We start from the raw sequence: 22065 nt of genomic DNA on the forward strand, positions 1-22065 counted from the left end.
CGACTATTCGAAGAATTGATTGAAGAATGGGGTCAAAATATTTCCACGGATATTCAGACAAAAGAAATAAATAGATTAGACAAACAATTTTCCTGTATTACTTTGATTTCGATAAGTCTTGCACTAAATGGCAATATATTGAGCCAATTTCAAAGTCAAAAGGGCCATAATATCATACTCTTGCCTACAGATGGAAATCATAATGATAAACAAGTGTTCAAAGTTTTAAAAGCCATATGTCAAATAGTTTTGACAAAACATGGACTTGTATGAAAACAGAACCAATTTCAAAGTCCAAAAAGGGCCATAATTCAGCCAAAATAGATTACAGAGTTATGTTCTCTTTCCTACAGATTGAGACTATTATACTAAACAAGTGATAAAAGTTTAAAAGCATATGTCAAACACTTTACAAAAAATATGAACTGGTACGAAAAACTTAACCAAGATTTCTAAGTCAAAAAAGGGCCATAATTCAGCCAAAATCTTGATGGAGTTATGTACTCTTGCCTATAACTGAACATGGTGATGGTAAACAGGTGTTGAAAGTTTCAAAGCTTTATCTCAAAAGACTTTGTCAAAATATGAACTGGTACGAAATATTAACCCAGATTTCTAAGTCAAAAAGGGCCATAATTCAGCCAAAATCCTTGATGGAGTTATTGCTCTTGCGTATAACTGGACATGGTGATGGTAAACAAGTGTTGAAAGTTCAAAGCTTTATCTCAAAAGACTTTGTCTAAAATAACTGGTACGAAAAACTTAACCAAGATTTCTAAGTCGAAAGGGGCCATAATTCAGCCAAAATCCTGATGGAGTTACGTACTCTTGCCTATAACTGGCCATGGTGATGGTAAACAAGTGTGAAAGTTTCAAAGCTTTATCTTAAAAGACTTTATCAAATATGAACTGGTACGAAAAACTTAACCAAGATTCTAAGTCGAAAGGGCCATAAGTCACCAAAATCCTGATGGAGTTATGTACTCTTGCCTATAACTGGCCATGGTGATGGTAACAAGTGTTGAAAGTTTCAAAGCTTTATCTTAAAAGACTTTGTCAAAATATGAACTGGTACGAAAAACTTAACCATGATTTCTAAGTCAAAAGGTGCCATAATTCAGCCAAAATCCTTGATGGAGTTATGTGCTCTTGCCTATAACTGGCCATGATGATGGTAAACAAGTGTTGAAAGTTTCAAAGCTTTATCTCAAAAGACTTTGTCAAAATGTGGACTGGTACGAAAAACTTAACCAAGGTGTGACGCCGACGCCGACACTGACACCGACACCGACGCCGTGGTGAGTAGGATAGCTCTACTTATTCTTTGAATAGTCGAGCTAAAAATTAATAACATCTTTCATTTTTATTTTGCCTTCACTCCTTTTTTGCATTCATCCAAATTTACAACTTTGTGAACTTTAGTTGTTTTTTAGGGTCTGAGTGTTTATTTTGGTAGTTTTTTCTCCCTGTAAAATATCGATTTTTGAAAATGGGAATCGATAATCGATCGACAAAAAAAAATCGTTGATACATCGATATCGTTTCTATCGATGACAGCCCTACATAAATGAAATTTCAGATCAGTATCTTCATTAGTTACGGAGATATACCCATTTTAATCTGAAATAAAGGGAGGTAATCTGACATAAAATCAGTCCATAGTTATCTACCCTGCTTGTCTCAGTCCAACTAATGACAATTATGAAATTTCAAATAAGTCCTGTAAGTACTTACTGATATAAATCCATTTTGATTACAATCAGGGGAGGTAATCAGATATAAAATAACTCTGGAACCTACGATTGGATCTGATTTGTCATGGAATCTAAGATTTATTGTTGTTGAAGATATTTTGGAAGTTTGTATCAAATAAAACCATAAATGAAGTCTCTATATGGCTGCAAAAGCCAAAATAGCCAATTTTTGACCTTTAAGGGGCCATAACTCTGGAACCCATGATGGAATTTGGCCAGTTCAAGAAAGGAACCAAGACCTTGTGGTGATACAAGTTGTGTGCAAGTTTGGTTAAATTCAAATCATAAATGAAGCTGCTTTTGTGCAGACAAGGTCAAAATAGCTTATTTTGGCCCTTTCAGGGGCCATAACTCTGGAACCCATTATGGGATCTAGCCGGTTCAAGAAACGAACTGAGATCTTATGGTGACACAAGTTTTGTGCAAGTTTGATTAAATTCAAATCATAAATGAAGCTGCTATTGTGCAGACAAGGTCAAAATAGCTAATTTTGGCCCTTTCCGGAAGCCATAACTCTAGAACCCATAAAGGAATCTTGCCAGTTCAAGAAAGGAACCAAGATCTTATGGTGATACAAGCTGTGTGCAAGTTTCGTTAAAATACAAGAGGACAATGATGGTCCTGAATCGCTCACCTCTTCCCACATGACCCAGTTTTGAGTATGACGTCGTTTTTTCTATTATTTCACATAGTGACCAAGTTTTTGAGCTCATGTGACCCAGTTTTGAACTTGACCTAGATATTATCAAGATAAAAATTCTGACCAATTTTCATGAAGATTCATTGAAAAATATGGTCTCTAGAGAGGTCACAAGGTTTTTCTATTATTTGACCTATTGACCTAGTTTTCGAAGGTATGTGACCCTGTTTTGATTATTACCTAGATATCATAAAGGTCAACATTCTCACTAATTTTCATGAAGATCTCATGAAAAATATGGCCTCTAGAGATTTCACAAGGTTTTTCTATTTTTATACCTACTGGCCTAGTTTTTGACCGCACGTGACCCAGTTTTGAAACTGACCTAGATATCATCAAGGTGAACATTCAGATCAATTTTCATGAAGATCCATTGAAAATTATGGCCTCTAGAGAGGTCAAAATATTTTAATAATTTTAGACCTACTGACCTAGTTTTTGACTGCAGTTGACCCAGTTTCAAACTTGATCTAGATATCATCAAGATGAACATTCAGACCAACTTTCATACAGATCCCATGAAAAGTATGGCCTCTAGAGAGGTCACAAGGTTTTTTTATTATTTGCACCAACTGACCTAGTTTTTTACGGTGCCCAGTTTCAAACTTGACCTAGATATCATCAAGGTGAACATTCTGACCAATTTTCATGAAGATCCATTCAAGGGTATGGCCTCTAGAGAGGTCACAAGGTTTTTCTATTTCAAGACCTACTGACCTAGTTTTTGATCGCAGTTGACCCAGTTTCAAACCTGACCTATATATCATCAAGATAAACATTCAGACCAACTTTCATACAGATCCCATGAAAAATATGGCCTCTAGAGAGGTCACGTTTTTTCATTATATGACCTACTGACCTACATTTTGATGGCACGTGACCCACTTTTGAACTTGACCTAGATATCATCAAGATGAACATTCTGACCAATTTTTATGGAGATCCATTAACAAGTATGGCCTCTAGAGAGGTCACAAGGTTTTTCTATTTTTAGACCTACTGACCTAGTTTTGGATCGCACATGTCCCTGTTTCGAACTTGACCTAGTTATCATCAAGATGAACATTCAGACCAACTTTCATACAGATCCCATGAAAAATATGGCCTTTAGAGAGGTCACAAGGTTTTTCTATTATTTGACCTACTGACCTAGTTTTTGATGGCACGTGACCCACTTTCGAACTTGACCTAGATATCATCAAGATGAACATTCAGACCAACTTTTATACAGATCCCATGAAAAATATGGCCTCTAGAGAGGTCACAAGGGTTTACTATTATTTGACCTACTGACCTAGTTTTTGATGGCACGTGACCCACTTTCAAACCTGACCTAGATATCATCAAGGTAAACATTTTGACCAATTTTAATGAAGATCTCATGAAATATATGGCCTCTAGAGAGGTCACAAGGTTTTTCTATTTTTAGACGTACTGACCTAGTTTTGACCGCACGTGACCCAGTTTCAAACTTGATCTAGATATCATCAAGATGAACATTCAGACCATCTTTCATACAGATCCCATGAAAAATATGGCCTTTAGAGAGGTCACAAGGTTTTTCTATTATTAGACCTACTGACCTAGTTTTGACGGCACGTGACCCAGTTTCGAACTTGACCTAGATATCATCAAGGTGAACATTCTGACCATGTTTCATGAAGATCCATTGAAAATTATGGCCTCTAGAGTGGTCACAATTACTATTTTTAGACCTACTGACCTACTTTTTGGCCGCACGTGACCCAGTTTCGAACTTGACCTAGAATTTACCAAGATGAACATTCTGACCCATTTCCATAAAGATCCCATGAAAACTGTGACCTCTGGAGATGTCACAAGGAAATGTTTACGCACGGACGGACGCACGACGGATGCTGCGCGATCACAAAAGCTCACCTTGTCACTTCGTGACAGGTGAGCTAAAAATCATAAATAAAGCTGCTATTGTGCAGACAAGGTCAAAATATCAAATTCTGGCCATTTCAGGGGCCATAACTCTGGAACCCATAATGGAATCTGGCCAGTTCAAGAAAGGAACCAAGATCTTATGGTGATACAAGTTGTGTGCCAGTTTGGTAAAAATCAAATCATAAATAAAGCAGCTATTGTGCAGACAAGGTCAAAATAGCTAATTTTGGCCCTTTCAGGGGCCATAACTCTGAAACCCATAATGGGATCTGGCCAGTTCAAGAAAGGAATCAAGATCTTATGGTGATACAAGTTGTGTGCAAGTTTGGTTAAAACAAGTAAATGAAGTATTGCCATGCAATACAAAGTCCCCTACTGGAAGGCACCTAATTTTCTCTACTGCAGTATAACATAATGAACTGATATCTGTCAATGATGTATAAACAATATTGTACTATATATACAATATAATATAACAAAGCACTTGGATTAAAATTTGCATATATAAAAACGTACAGTTGTTTTCATTTGGATTTTTTTTTGGTCGATTATACAAAAAATTATCATAAAAGTTATTTATAGTAACAACAAAGTGAAATCAACCCTAAAAAAAAAAAAAAAAAAAATCTATAAAATTTAAGTCGACAAGAAACTCTTTACCAGGTAGAGATAGATCAAAATACACCTAAAATTTGGATGTACCGTGCATGTTGTACCACAGAAAAGTGGTCTCAATTTTTCCCAGTAATAAAAAAGTTACAATATAATCTATTTATAGTAACAACAAAGGGACATATATCTAAAAAAAGTGTGCCTCCTAGTGGTGAACATTTCTACCAAGTTACATCAAAATCCCTCCATGCATGAAGAAGAAATGCTCCGGACAAACTCATTCTTGAATTTGACCTTTAACCTCTTAGTATGACCTTGACCTTAGACCTAGGGACCTGGTTCTGGCGTGCGACAATTCGTCTCATGGTGGTGAACATTTGTGCCAAGTTACATTACAATCCCTCAATGCATAAAGAAGAAATGCTCCAGACAAAGTCATTCTTGAATTTGATCTTTGAGATCTAAGTATGACCTTGACCTTAGACCTAGAGCCGGGGCTTTGCGCACAACAGGGAAATGTTTGTGCCAACTGATATTTAAATCCTGTTTTGCATGACAAAGTTATAGACCGGACAGGAAAAAAATCTTAATGACCTTTGATCTCAAAGTATGACCTAGACCTTAAAGCTAGGGTTCTGGGTGTTGCGCATGACACGTCGTCTCATCATGGGGAACATTTATGCCAAGTAATATTGTAATCCTTTGATGGATGACGAAGTTCTGGACCAGACAGGAAAAAAACCCTATTGACCTTTGGCCTCCAATTGTTACCTTGACCTTTGAGCTAGGGGTCCGGGTTTTGCGCATGACATGTTGCCTCATAATGGGGAACATTTGTGCCAAGTAATATCAAAATCCCTTCATGGATGACAGAGTTATAGACCAGACAGGAAACAGACCCTGTTCATGCCATGTTAACATTTGACTGCTAAGTGTGACCTTGACCTTTGAGCTAGGGGTCTGAAAGTTGTACACGACACATCGTCTTATTATGAGGTACTATATGCCAACTGATATTAAAATCCCTTCATAGATGGGAGAGTTATGGACTGGACAGGAAAAAAGCCCTGTTGACCTTTGATCTCAAATTGTGACCTTGACCTTTGAGCTAGGGGTGCGGGTTTTGTGCACGACACATCGCCTCATCATGGGAAACATTTTTGCCAAGTAATATTAAAATCCCTTAATGGATGAAAGAGTTATGGACCGGACACGAAACAGACCCTGTTCATGCCATGTTAACATTTGACTGCTAAGTGTGACCTTGACCTTTGAGCTAGGGGTCTGAAAGTTGTGCATGACACATCATCTTATTATGAGGTACAATTGTGCCATGTGATTTTAAAATCCCTTCATGGATAGGAGAGTTATGGACCGGACAGGAAAAAAGCCCTGTTGACCTTTGACCTCCAACTGTGACCTTGACCTTTAAGCTAGGGGTCCGGGTTTTGCGCATGACATGTCGTCTCATCTTGGGGAACATTTGTGCCAAGTAATATTAAAATCCCTTCATGGATAAAAGAGTTATGGACTGGACACGAAATTGCGGACGGACGGAATGACAGAATGACGGAAAAGCGCATTCCTATAGTCCCCGAAACTGGTTTTCAACCAGTAGGGGACTAATAAAATCATAAATGAAACCACTATCGTGCAGAAAAGAAATTGTTGATGCACGCACGCACGGATGCACAGACGGGTGATCACAAAAGCTCACCTTGTCACTATATGACAGGTAAGCTAATAAAAGTTTAAAACTGGTAAACTCAATGAAAATAGCAACAATTAAAACACAGTTAAACCTGTTTATAAAGACAACTCTTAGAAAAAGAAAAAAGTGTTTTTTGTTGATAAATGGTCCGAGGTAAATTTGCACTATGGCAAAATTGGAAATGAAAAAAAGAAGGCTTTTATAAGCAGGTTTTATCATAGTTGCCTTTATTTGGAGGTTGTCTTTAAGCAAAGGTTTGACTGTTTTAACAAAACTTTCTGCTTTAACATTTTATAAGGTGAATGTTTATACATAAGCTACACTTACTTCAATATCCTAGTTACATGCAATACAAAGTACAGAATTCTAAATTAAGATCACAGAAAACATCAACAACTGTAATGGACTTTTCATGCAAAAATCTTGAGAACAACATTTGGTTTTAAATTTTGTTTTTTGTTTGTTTTTGGGTTTTACGCCGTTTTTCAACATTTCAGTCATGTAACGGCGGGCAGTTAACCTAACCAGTGTTCCTGGATACTGTACCAGTACAAACCTGTTCTCCGCAAGTAACTGCCAACTTCCCCACATGAGTCAGAGGTGGAGGACTAATGATTTCAGACACAATGTCGTTTATCAAATAGTCACGGAGAACATACGCCCCGCCCTTGGTTTTAAATATTTTCTCAATACACTTAACACCAAATACTGGTAATACTTAATGTTAATTTTTTGCGTATGAGTATACTGGATTCTATTCAGAACAACTAAATAACTGAAGTGAAAGTCCAAATTTTGTGTCACCAGGAACTAGATTTAGAAACTATAAGTTTTTCAACATGACTTTTCATTCTAGCTAGTAAAATAAGTCTAATACAGTGCTTAAAAATAACAAAAACATTTTCTAAAATTTTGGAATCTAAAATCTAGGACAAGACTTATGTGCAACTAGGGTGTTCACACAATAAAACAACATTGATGAAAGTAGAACAAACCTTTTTAGCCTTTTCTAGATCATGTATAGCTCTGTCTTTGGTTTCCCTGGTGTCTGCGAGCTCGTCCTGAGCCTCAGCGAGAGCTTTTCCCTCTCCCTCGGATTTGATCCTCTTTATCTCTACAGTCAGTTCTCTCATCTTGTGGGCTAACTGCTGCTGTTTCCCTGAAGATAAATGAAAATTTAAACCTGCATGAAATACATCTGTTTTGACCTTTAATATTAATGGATCATTTAATCAGAATTAGATACTGAACATTATTGTCAAATTAAATGAAAGTCTGATTAACCCTTAGCCTGCTGGCAGCAAGTGATTCTGCCTATGCAACCAGTGCAGTCCAAGATCATCATGGTCTGCACTGTTCGCTATTCAGTCAGTAAATTTTCAGTGGACATCCATTTAATCAATAAGTGGTATTGCCCAAACTGAATGATGGACCAGTCCATTTTAGAAATTTAGCAGGGCAAGTGTTAAATATTTTAGAATTCAAGTGTGAGCACTTTTTACCATCTAAAGCATAGCTGAGGTAAACATTTATCAAGTACTTAAATGCTTTTGTACATAGTGTCAATGAGTACAGAACTGTGAGTAATATTTTGTGCCAGACAAAAAGCTTTTTTTCTCCTCCTGCACTTTGATGGGTAATTCTCTGAAATTTCTTGTGCTGAAAAAAAAATAATACAGTAAACAGTTGTTTCTTTTTCCTGGTGAATGATGTCAGTAGATGCAAAATGATGCTGCCAGAGAAGCGATATTTCTTCCTGAAATCTTACATGTATAGCAGTCTAAGCATCAATTTCAACTTCACAATAAAAGAGACACTGAAGCTTACATCTTTAAAATTCAATATTTTTACCCCATGAAGTCAAATAAGAAATGTATGTTATCGCACTGTTAAAACTCAGTATCTTGATTTTTAAATATCGAACATTTTGCTTCGAGCTAATCAAAATTTGACTAAAAATGTTATTTTGTGCACATGTTTTCGGGGCGGGACTTGAAAATGTCTTTGAGATGACTGGAACTTTGAGATAAGCAAGTTAGAAATATTGAGTTTCAGCTGAATTTTACAACATAAACCCAAATGAGCCATGCCATGAGAAAACCAGCATAGAGCATTTTCGACCAGCATGGATCGAGACCAGCCTATGCATCCACGCAGTCTGGTCTGGATCCATGCTGTTTGCTTACGGTTTCTCTAACTGCAATAGGCTTTGAAAGCGAACAGTACGGATCCTGACAAGACTGTACAGATGCACAGGCTGGTCTGGATCCATGCTGATCGCAAATGCACTATCTTGGTTTTCTCATGGTGAGGCTCAAATGTTACCTTCTAGTTCATGTATGGTGGAATCTCTCTCAGATAGCTGTTGTGTTGTATCTTTCAACTTCTCTTCGAGTTCAGCTACCTGGGCAGACTTCAGTTCATTCTCTTCATTACATGTGGCAAGGTTAACACAGTTAAGATATATAACAACCCAAATTATACAGGATCTCTCTTGAACTATCCCTTGTTCCAAATTTAATACAAGAGCACAATAACTCATCATTTTTTTTCAAAAAATTAGATGAGCTAATAATATATGAAACATGTTAATATCTCTACCAAAGAATGTGTAACCAGAAAAACTTTCCTAGTCTAGAATTTGCAAAAATGTTAATAATCATTGTTGAATGCATTTCAATACAATTACAATGGGCTAAAATCGAAGGGAGGTGCGGGGGTAGCCTATTAAACAAGCGTGTTCATTATACATGGGTATCTATGGATCTATGGTACTGTTTTTACATTCAAATACAACTCTGTATTTTGAAGGGTTAGATGCATTAAACTTATGGTGAATATAGCAATAAATTCTTCTTAACCCTTATCATGCTGGACACGATTCATTCTGCCTTTGCTACCAGTGTAGATCATGATCAGACTGCAGTCTGATCATGATCTGCAGTTTGCCATTTAGTCAGTATCTTTTTGGATTGCACCCCTTTTAACAGTTAAAAATCCAGAAGAACAAAAGGATATATCTTCAGCATTTTTGGTGAATTCTTCGAGAGTTGGTAGATCTGCCAGGTACCTCTCCATACCTCCTAATTTCTCCTTCAAACCCTTATAGTTGTTAGTGAGCTGTAAATGTTTCCTTTTCCATTCTCCCACCTCCTCATCTCTCTCCAATAACTGCAAATATAACAATCCATGCATCAGAATAGACAAATCGAAAACTTATACTGGAGATTATTGGTTTTTCATCATAATTTGAAAGTCAAAAGCGTTCTTATGATTTTGCACCTAATAGCTGGGTATAATTTGAGATATAATGCTGATTGTAGATTCTTAAAAACAAAATAAATGGAACTAAAATTGTGTCCATAGGACACTGATGCCTCAACATACTGTGCCATCCTCTATACAGCAAAAACTAACGACAGGCCATAACTGCAGAAAAAATTATTGACAGAAAAAATTCCTTCCTTTATGGTCATCTGCACATCAAGCCTGTTCATCTGTGAAAGTATGGAAAGCAGCAAAGCTATAATTATGCCCCCACATAAATGTGTGGGGCCATAAATATTATCCAATCTATAGCATGCTAAAGACAAGTCATTTTATTGTTTTTGTTGGGTTTTAACATCAAACTTATATAGGTCATATGGTGACTTTCCAGCTTCACATGGTGGACGAAGACCCCAGATTCCCCTGCAGACATTATTTTGTTTGGGTAGAACCAGAACCTTCTTAAGCATCAAAAAGGTTTCTAACCAACATCTATCACAGGGGTTCGGCTCATGCCTAGATTTAGGCCCTACCCTATAAGAAAAACACCTAGGTATGAGCCGAACTCCTGTAACATCTATCAGAGGCAATGTGAACCATTCAGCCACGGAGGTACCTTTAAATTGACAGATGCAGAACCAGTAAAGAAATTAAAACAAGACTAAATTTACAAGACATGATTCAGAAATGTCACTTAATGTAATTTACACTGTTTATATCAAATTGTTTTCTGTACGTGATCAGTAATGAATTTAACGCTTCTCATAAAGTTATAGCACTTCTGGTCAGTGCAGCGAAATCAAGGATGAGGGTTTAGGCTGTTTCATTGTAGCGATCATCTACTTGCATTGTCAGTTTATTTCCTGTCAAAATTTATATTGCCTGTGGTTTCAAGTCATTTAAGTCTGTACCTTGACCTTTGATCAAGACTCACAAAAAATAGTGACATTTGAGCTCTGTACAAGTAGCATATTTAAGTTCACCATTGTTTGTTCAAGTTTATCTCAATTATTTCAACAAATAATGATTGTACTATTGAAAAGCAACCTGTTGCTTTGACTTTATTCTAATCCTGTCAAACATACCAGTGTGTGATTTCGATGTTCAATTCTGTCTTTGAATTTTTCAATTTAGGCAAGTCAGAACGAATTCTCATTTTATTGATCGGAATAGGAAAATGCGGGTTCAGCCTGTGACCTTGACCTTTAACGGAGTGACCCAAAAACAATAAGGGTCATTTACTCTGCATGAACAATCATCCTATGAAGTTTCAACATTCTGGGTCAAGTGGTTCTCTAGTTATTGATCGGAAATGGTTTTCAATGTTCAGGCCCCTGTGACCTTGACCTTTGATGGAGTGACCCCAAAAACTATAGGGGTCGTCTACTCCAGCAGCCCTACAACCCTATGAAGTTTGAAGGTTCTAGGTCAAATGGTTCTCCAGTTATTGCTCGGAAATGAAGTGTGACGTACGGACGGACTGAAGGACGGACAGGGCAAAAACAATATGTCTCCTGGGGGAGACATAATAAAATCTGTTAGTTGATCCTTTTGAAGCACAGACTACAACCAAGCAAAACAACAGCTGACTCAATTTGTTTGAGTCTTCCTGTTTAAAAGGATGAGCAGTATGAACTCTCCAGCCATTGAAGATTTTTTTATTTAATCTACTTACCATTAATTTTACAAACAAAATAAAGATATTATAGTACATGAGCTTAAAAGTAAATGCTCTGTATGTTTTGAACTTTTATCTCTATTTTCTTGTTCAAACATACCCTAGTTTGATTTCAAGATCTTCAACTTCTGTGTCTTTCTGAAGTTTTAGTTTAGCAAGCTCAGAACGCAATTCTGCATTTCTGAATTCTAGATCCTGAAAAAAGAGAAAAGACAGGTGTTATCTTAAATATTAGCATTGTAAAGTAAACTTAAGCTGTTGCTGTAGTCTTCCATCATTGTTAAATCATAAATGAAATAATATTCTGAAAGTGTTATTTGGTCTCAAACCAGCTATTATTACAAATATGTCCTTCAAAATAGCTGTTGAGGCAGTAAGTTGAAAATACTTCTCAAACTTCTTAACAGATTAACATGGAAGGCACTGTACACTTACATATTGTTAATTGTAAATTGCATATACTTTATAAGTAAATCTTTACAACTCATGTACTACCATGTAGCATGTTATCAATAGACAAACATTAGATAAATGTATGTCTTTAACAACTTGTGATCAGAAATTATCAATACAAAACAATAATTTTGTTACACCAAACTGATGCTTTAATATATTTATACCTGCATTTTTGAGAATGTAGCAGAATCTTCTGTATTACCTCCCCTTGACATGAGGCTACGGCGTAATTTATTTTCCAATTCTTTTATCATCTCGTCCTGTCCAACAACACGGTCCTTCAATCTGTGGGACAAATAATGTAACTGTGAGCCAAGTAACATTATTATATTCTTAATGTTTTTGTTAGGTTTCTTGTCATATTTTGCATTCATTAATTGTATGACAACAACCAGTATGTAATGGTCTATGAACTGTTTTTTACCTACTGTCTGATTACTCTTGATATAGTTTGTACTTGATTTTACTTTCCAGGCAACACCATTCATGTAATATATCATTCTACAGAACTCCCAAGGGGGATAATTATAATTATTTAAATTTTCAAAAATATCTTTATGCATTTTGAATATCCTGTCAAAATATGATTTTCATAGTCTTTTCACGCTTAGATTCCTGCAATGTTATTCTCCCTGAAAAACTGAAACACATTTCATTTCAATTCTCGCTTTATTTGTAAATGCCTTGTTTTTAAAATTTTCCAAGATATTTCAATTTACATTACATTTCCTTTGCATAAAATTTCCAAGTAATTTTCATGGGCCTGAATTTTATAAAGAGAAAAATACATTTTTGAGAGACATGTACTGTAAAAACAGAAATTTCTGCGAGGGTTTAATTTTCATTATATTCAAGAGGCCCTACATCTCGCAAAAAAAAAAATCCTCGTATAAATATTCACCTTAAGTTTAATAATTCAAATTTCAAGTAAGTGACCATTTTTACAATTTCGCTAGTATCAAACCTCGCAAAAATACTTAAAATTTCAAATTCGCGAAATTTTGACCTCGCGAAAATATGTGCTTTTACAGTGTTCAAGAAACGAAATACTGCTTCTCATGGCCATTTTACAGTCAGTTATAATGTTCAGTTATCCTGGAAACAAATACAAGAAATGTTATTTTTACCTTAAAAAGACATCTCGAAAACAAATTTCGCAACAAAACTACGTAACAAACATAAATCAACACCAAGAATGTTTCTCCCAGACGGCCATCAGAACTGAACTAAGAGCTGCTTGTAAAACACACTCCCCCATCATGATGGCCTGTCTTAAATAACTGAGGTGTAATTTTCAGTCTGGAGTATGCCGTGACATGAGTCATCTGCTGACCAAAAACCACTAATGCCATGAAGTTTGATTGCCACAGACCCAGACATTCTGTGGTAAAAGATCATAAACTATAACAATGGTGTAACCTGAGAACATAGCAATCATCCTATGATGTATGAGAGTCTTAAACCAAAATCGCAATTACTAATCGGGAACATTTTCCAGTTTCGAGGTCACTGTGACTCATTGACCTCCAAAACAGTAGGGTTCATCTAGTGACCACATGCAATCGTCCTATAAAGTTTGACCACCATAGGCCTACACACTCTCCAGTTATTGACAAGAAACTGTTTTTATTTTTAGTCTCAAGGTCACTCTGACCTTAACCTTTGACTACTGACCCCCAAAACAAAAGGCAATCAGTATATGAAGTTTCAGCATTGCAGGCTAAAGCGTTGTTTAGTTAATCATTAAAAATCAAATTGTCTACTGATGGATGGACAGATGAATGAACAAATGGACAGACAGACAGACAGACAACAGACATGACCAAAACAATATACCCCCACTTCTTCCAAGTGAGGCAAAAAAATCTCTTATAAACACAAATTAAAACTGAAAATAAATTTCAACTGTTAAGTAAACATGTTCTTTGCATGACAGTATCAGTGTGCAAAGTATGAACTAAATTTGCACGTGCCCCTCTTCAACTTACTCCAACAGCTCACCGTGCATTCTCGCCTTCCTCTCCTCTTTTCTGAAAATAAAGCCTTATCACTTCGCAACAGGAGAACAATGAATATTGTCAGATAATAATAGTCCTGCTAGCGTCAGATGTTTGTCCCGAGATTGCAAATTAGCATTCATGAATTTCTAAAAAAACAATCCCAAGGTTCTATCATTAATTTTCATGACAAATTTTCCTCAGTCCTTGCTACTCAATATAACAATTCCCCAAGGAAAACTGAAAAGAATCGCAATAACAGTTTTTAGACCATACTGCTATTCAAGTTTTTACTCCCAATTAAAGCACGGTAATTTGCGATTTAATTACCACTTGTTTCTCATTAAGCTGGTATTAAAATAAAAAGGAATGCGAATAATGATTACACTAATCAATGAAAATTCCTAACAAAGAAACACATTTTTACTTTCTTTTTTAGGATACTTAAAGGTTAAGGACGTAATAAGGACATCTATATAAATTACACATTTTGTAGATGGGGGTAACAGTGGTAAGTGTGAACCTCCATCCGTTAACCTGTGGGAGAAACCAATAAATAACTTTTAAAGATGTGTTTATGTTATTTTTGCTCAAATGTGTTGGACTGGAGAACAATGAAGACCGAGTACTAATCATTAAAACAGGAAAGTTCTAAAACACTTATGACATTTTCTAATATATGGGTCCTGCAAAGACATTTATGGAGATGGATAAAAGTCAGACAGAAGAACAATCATTTTACATATTTTTCAGAATGCTGCGAATTCATTTAATTTCGTGGGTCCAAAAGTTCATGGTTTTGACCAAAATGGCTATTTCAAGGGGATATTAATTTGCTGATTTGAACATTTTGACATAAAATGATTAGGACTTTTACTTGTTGCTGCAGTTAAATTCTGTGGATTGTCTCAACCATGATAAGAGCTGTTTGTAAAACATGTATGCCCCCCACCCCCCTCCATGACAGGCTGTCGCATTTTCAGTCCCACGATCACTATGATCTAATCATACTATCAGGTTTGAAGATACTGGGTCAAGTGGTTCCTGTGACCTTAACCTTTAAACTTACTGACCTTTCCAAAAAAAGGGTTTTTTTACTTCATTAAGCCCAATTATGTTATCAAGTTTGAAGGTTTTGGGTCAAGTGGTTCTCAAGTTATTAGGCAGAAACCGTTTACAGGTGCAAAGCAATACACTCATGCCTCTTCGAAGTGGGGCATAAAAACTAGTCCCCCACAAAAATCAATGATTTCACAGAATCTAACAAAGGTGTACATACTCATCAATTATTGCATCCTTGTCCCTGATAATGGCATCTGCTGCACTTTGAATATGGTTTAACTGTTCACTGGAATGACGGTGATTGTGTGATTTCATGTCCGTGATGTCATGATGCCGGGGTGATGTCATGTCATGTGGGTCATGTGGTCTAAGACGATCGCTGTCATATGAGTGATGGTTGTCATGGATACTGGGGGAATAATCTCGTAATGGTTTCTAAAAAAAGAAAAAATTCTCCATTAATTTCATTTTTACGCAAGTATCAATTTTCCAATTTAGGATTCTTAATTTCCGGGACATGTTAATTTTATACCCAAATAACTATCAATTTCAAAAAAACAGACTTGGGATACAGAGTTCCAAAGGAATTTCTAACTAGCAAATTTGATCAAAACTAACGTTTTTTTTTTCTGAAGAGAGAAGGTAATTTCGTTACAGTGTTTGCTTGACTTTTTCATTAATTATAATGAAACACACACTCTTAAGAATGTGCCATGCCACTATAAATCATTTATTTTTGTCATGCAAGAATTGCATAAAAAAAGTCATAAAAGAAAACAAATTATACAGTCCTACAATGTGTCTCCTATAATTCTAAAAACTACAAACATCATTTTCAAATTAATTAAGGCTATAATTTACTATCTGAAGTTTAAAGATATATATAGTACGCTGTTTCTACAATAAAACCAGACTTATCCAGCACTTGTTTCATTTCAATATATCACAAAACAAGTCTGACATACCCCACCAGCCCATCTCCCAAATTACATTCAATTTTGAACATCTTACAACTGGTTAATGATAAATCTTCGTAACGATTTTGGAACAGCTTGCGACACAGCTTAAAACTTCTAAATCAAACATTGCCCATTTGAGCATCGACGGGCCGAGCACCAAAGCTGACCTGAGAAATTCATATGGTGTCCTGGTGATTTCACAGTACTTTTTTATGCTTAGATTGTTCAAAATCCTGGGAAACTCAACCTTTTTGCTAATACCCTAGTTACTTCAAGCGATTGCTGTTTTACTGTATTTTACAATAGGAAACTTTATATCAAACGTTGTTACCTCATTATGATATGAAGGTTTCAGAACAAGCCTGCTATGTTCCGGTGCTGGTGAATTCCTCTGTTTCTGCTGCCATTGGGTCAGATCACCAGCTTTATTTCTCTTTAAATGCAACTTGGTATCTCTATGTGCTAATGTTGTATCACCTATCTCTCCGTGATATATTTCTGGTGACACAAAGTTTGCTCTTACATCTTCCTCTAGATGATGGTTGACGTCAGTTTCTGCTTCATCCTCATGTTGAGGACTGAATTCCTCTTCATCTGTGCTATGTACATTGTTTCCGTTTCCGATACCCTGATATTTGTCGAGATTTGGCTCACTTTTTGATATATGTCGATAATCTGCTAAGCGTTCATGTTTACCTTGATCCTCAAATATTGCATGATTGTCATTATACCCGAGATATTCAGATGCCGGCAACTGGCTTTTTGTTGGTGAGTTAAAAAGTTCATCGTTTTGAGATCGTGAATGATTACGGGATGTATCGGGACTAGGAATCTCAAGTTCAAAATCGCTTAACTTACGGCTCTGATGTCTAAAACTCATACCACTGTCACTAGAATAATCCATTGTTTGCCTTGAGGTACGACCTCTTCCGGAATCACTGGAATAGTCAGTGCCTCTATGAGATGAGCTTCGATAGGGTTCAAGGTCAAACTCGCGGCCGACAAACCCGTAATTTCTGTCATTATAGCCATTTTCTGGTCTCGAAGTGGATTTGTCAGCTTGAACGGTTCTAAAATTAGAATCTAATGTTGAATTGTAACTGGAATCGGCTGCTAGCCCATACTTTGAAGGCTGGTAAGTATTGGAGTAGCTGCTATGCGAGTTTGGTCGACTCAACGATGAGGTGTTGTGTCGCTGATTGATATAGTGGCTCGAATGACCTGACGCTCCCGGAAACCTGCTGGAGTATGAGGGCAATGAAGGCTGCGTGCTGCTCCATCCTACAGAGTCAAAAATATAAATTTCCAGTTAATAGAAGCAATGACAATTATTTAAACTGTAACTGACAGTAAGTACACACAGTCATTTCAACAAAATAAACTTGTCTTTCAAGCCTGGGAAACTATCAAAACTTCGTCAAAAACATTTCATATCCTAAAATTTTGAAATCCCCTAAGTGGTATCATCTGACAAGTGACAAATTTAATTTTCGTATCTGTTCTACAGAGCCTTATTAAATATGCTTTCTGTCAAATAAATGTCAAAATTTTGAAATCAAATGTTCCATGAACAGACTTCACATTTAAATAATTCAATCATATCAATGTTTTATGCTTGCAGCTTTTCAACAGAATTTTTGCCTACTTCAGTTCTAGAACTAGGACTGAACAAGTGATAGTTATCCAAGAATTATCTAAATTCAACTTAAAGACTAACCAAACAAAGTACAAAACAAGAATGCATCACATGATTATTCTGGTATTTAAGGCCACAATTTATTTAAGATAAATATTTAGAAAAAGATATGATGTATGGAAATGTCTGAATTTTTTATAAGGTGAAATATTAGTTTGATGATGTAAGGATATTTCTAAATTTTTTGTGTGGTGAAATATTACGTTCCGTGTCAATAGCTCAATGAACAGTCTTGCAAAATGTGCATCTACCAATTTGTCGTTAGTTATACTACTTCTTATAGCTTGGTGGAAGTTTTAAGCTTATTTAAACCACTCGAGTCCACTTACTGGAAAAACCAATATTGGTGTCATACATGTACAATGTACGAGAAGCCATGACCCCTTGTTAAGCGGCCAACACCTTAACCACTGGCAAACAGCATACATTTGGTAGACAAGAGTTGTACAAAAGCTTACCTGAAGATGGATAGCGGCCTTGTAGCATCTTCTGATAGTCTGAAATATAAATTTAAGTTCTCTAATTTATTTTTCTGAAGAAGAATTAGCATGTTTTTTGAGGTTATGGTTACCTATAAATTACCTGCATTAAGCAGCCACTTTTTGCCACTCCCTTGGCTGGCTGCTTAAGACAGGTTTTACTGTTACAGTATTTGGTTCAGTATCTGGAAGATTTTATTTTCTGCCTGAATTTGCAAGAACCAAGATAAACAATGTCACCATACATTACTTTTTAAGTCTAATGTAATTTCGATAGTAAAATCTTTGAAAGATACCTTTAATGGTGTTCAGTTTACCAACAAACTAGAGCTATCTCTGTGAGTGCTTTATACCCCCTGATATGCCACATTTATACAGGACGCTATATGCACTTTGGACTCGTCTTCATGGAGGTAAAAAAAACTACTGGTGCTAGTTTTATGAAAATCCATCAAATGGTTTAGACGATATATATAGAACAGAAACTCAATGAAACCACTTGACCTTTGACCTCAGGAGTGACCTTGGTTATGCTATTTTCAGTTTGTCTGACGATGTAAACAGCTGATGCTAGTTTTATGAAAATCTTTTCAGTGATTTAGCAGATATAGAGCTGACATGAAGCTATTTCGCCTTTGGCCTCCATTTATGACCTTGACCTTAGACAGTAAGCTTAGTTGTGCATGAGTCTTGTTGTACTGTGATGTTCAATATTTTTGTGTTTGCTTTTAAACATGTATCTGTGACCATATGCCTAAAAACAGGAATGACAGAAGGAATGACCAATGGATATATTTGTGAATTAAATACAAATCTCTGAAAAAATACATGTTTGCCCAATATAGTTTCTGCTCTACACAGCAACACAATTTTAAAATTATTTATTTAAATGTAGCCCAAAATACTTCATTAGATAGAATCAAAACAGACATCTGTGAATTTTTAAGGCTTTTAAAACCTTATTTTTTATTAACTGTATGTCACTGCCTCTTTAAACATTACTAAAAATACTGCAGCAATTAAACCATTTTCATACCTGACCTATTATTTCAAAATCAATACAATCTGTATCTACAAATATTTGTACATGTATAAAATATTACAATGGTGTCAAATATCAAGAGGATTAAACATAATAGAACATCTACATAGTAAAGCAAAGAATTTTTTTTAAAAATCTTTGAGAAACACAAATTTCTTCATTTTGCACTCCTTTTTACAACTTGACATTTACTTTTGTCTCTTTTGGTAGCCTTTATAGGTTACATTTGTGTATGTGATTAATTTTTTTTAAAAATCACCATTTTTTTTTATATAAAGCTGTTTATAATGTCAAATTTATTTTAAGCAACTTACTACATGTAGTTACACTTTTAAGAGAAAACTTCTTTCACCCCATCTGCGGTCATCCAGCTTTAATTGCTTTAAATAGTTTATGGGAGGTGGGCAGGGGGAAACGAGTTCAAGTCATTGTGACAATTAATCAGCATTCATGATTGTGAAAAACTTTTCGTCTTTTGTTTTCTTTAATTGTCTACTATAAAAGTACAAACCTCAAAGTTTAATTAAATTATCATATGACTAACCCACACATTTTAGTCGAAAAATAATTTTGCTCAAAACCCTATAAAAAGTGAGTATTGGCAAAATGAAATCAATAAAATGTATTTTCAGCACAAACAGTTTTATTTTCAGCCTGGCACAGAGAATACTATTTTAAATAGCGCTTCTCGTAAAATAGTCTGTAATCTGAATGTAAGCCAACAATTTTGGAATAAAACAGAAAACAATGGGACTTTATATACTGATCATAAACTTAATAAATGCTTACATCTATTTAGAAGCAGTATCAAAATATCTTGATAAGATGTTGCAGACCATAACATTTATCAATTTATTACGATTTTATTTCAAGGGAATCTTTCCAAGTAAAAGCGTTTTAATATTTGAACAAACTTTTCTGGTATAGATCTGTATCAGAAAATGTTTATGTTTACAGTAAAAATCAAGCAGATCTGATAAAACGCATCGAATTCACTGAACGATATAATCATCCGAACCGATAAGAACTAAAAACCAAAGATATTGTACATAGAACATCTAACAGATGCATTGGAATAATAAATCAGGATGCCTGGCGAAAATCACAGAAATCTGTAACCACAGACAAATTGCAATCTTCCATTATTTCTAGATGAAATGGCTTTTTTACAGCCCCATATATAAGGAAACACAGACATCTTCCAATCAATGCATCATTTGGCAAATTCAAATCACTTGAAGTGTAGACTTTTGTCACATAAATGTTCACATCTTGTGCTTAAATCTGAGATCTGCAAATAAATTCCTCCTTTCCTATTATGTCTTTAAAGGGACTGGCCTCCAGATTGTTCGACAACAAAAAAATAATTTTTTTTAGTTATCTGGCAATCAGTGCAAATTTCTTAAGGATGCTTTGAAACTGAATTACTGACAGACTATAATGTTACGGAAATACATTATGTCATGAGAATTAGTTGCTTTTACTACTTTTTACAATGAAAATCGAAAAGCGTTTGTAACGCTTTACTAAAGGTAAACTGCCTCGATTATAAATATCTATATTCAATGAATCAATGCGCATTGAACACTTAATCCTCCATGGCATTATTGGTAGCGGCAGCGGAAAATTGTTTTATTGCCACGGCGGTCAGGGTTCGATTCCCGACACGGTCATCTTTTTTTCTTGATTTGGCATTTTTAAAATAGTTTAGAAACAAAAACTCGTATTCTAATGTTCATATGACCAAACTTCAATTTGAAAGAAAGATCATTTTTTAGCCAAAATCTGGAGGTCAGTGCCTTTAACAGCAAATGTATTTTTTTTTTTGCTTTTTAGCTCGACTATTCGAAGACTAAGTAGAGCTATCCTACTCACCACGGCGTCGGCGTCACACCTTGGTTAAGTTTTTCGTACCAGTCCACATTTTGACAAAGTCTTTTGAGATAAAGCTTTGAAACTTTCAACACTTGTTTACCATCATCATGGCCAGTTATAGGCAAGAGCACATAACTCCATCAAGAATTTTGGCTGAATTATGGCCCCTTTTGACTTAGAAATCATGGTTAAGTTTTTCGTACCAGTCCCTAATTATTTAGACAAAGTCTTTTGAGATAAAGCTTTGAAACTTTCAACACTTGTTTACCATCACCATGTCCAGTTATAGGCAAGAGCACATAACTCCATCAAGGATTCAGGCTGAATTATGGCCCTTTTTGACTTCTGGGTTAATATTTCGTACCAGTTCATATTTTGACAAAGTCTTTTGAGATAAAGCTTTGAAACTTTCAACACCTGTTCACAAGGTTTTTCTATTTTTATACCTACTGACCTAGTTTTTGACCGCATGTGACCCAGTTTCGAAACTGATCTAGATATCATCAAGGTGAACATTCAGATCAATTTTCATGAAGATCCATTGAAAAATATGGCCTCTAGAGAGGTCAAAAGATTTAAATAATTTTAGACCTACTGACCTAGTTTTTGACTGCAGTTGACCCAGTTTCAAACTTGACCTAGATAACATCAAGATGAACATTCAGACCAACTTTCATACAGATCCCATGAAAAGTATGGCCTCTAGAGAAGTCACAAGGTTTTTTTATTATTTGACCTTCTGACCTAGTTTTTTATGGCACGTGACCCAGTTTCAAACTTGACCTAGATATCATTAAGGTGAACATTCTGACCAATTTTTATGGAGATCCATTCACAAGTATGGTCTCTAGAGAGGTCACAAGGTT

The 22065-nt window shown here is 35.6% G+C and overlaps 1 protein-coding gene across 1 annotated transcript in view; it reads right to left on the reverse strand.

The window, feature by feature from the left end:
- Positions 1 to 22065, reverse strand: part of LOC123551523 (interaptin-like) — a 47113-nt gene that overhangs the window by 11182 nt on the left and 13866 nt on the right. The window contains exons 3-11 of the mRNA XM_053542152.1: positions 18262 to 18300; positions 16439 to 17388; positions 15366 to 15583; positions 14078 to 14119; positions 12254 to 12374; positions 11730 to 11828; positions 9707 to 9859; positions 9014 to 9134; positions 7684 to 7847 (exon numbers count right to left, since the gene is read on the reverse strand). Of these exons, the coding sequence (XP_053398127.1) occupies positions 7684 to 7847; positions 9014 to 9134; positions 9707 to 9859; positions 11730 to 11828; positions 12254 to 12374; positions 14078 to 14119; positions 15366 to 15583; positions 16439 to 17388; positions 18262 to 18300 (1907 nt within the window). The remainder of the gene's footprint in view (positions 1 to 7683; positions 7848 to 9013; positions 9135 to 9706; positions 9860 to 11729; positions 11829 to 12253; positions 12375 to 14077; positions 14120 to 15365; positions 15584 to 16438; positions 17389 to 18261; positions 18301 to 22065) is intronic.

This window comes from Mercenaria mercenaria, chromosome 4, assembly GCF_021730395.1.
Source record: "Mercenaria mercenaria strain notata chromosome 4, MADL_Memer_1, whole genome shotgun sequence".
Classification (NCBI taxonomy): domain Eukaryota; kingdom Metazoa; phylum Mollusca; class Bivalvia; order Venerida; family Veneridae; genus Mercenaria; species Mercenaria mercenaria.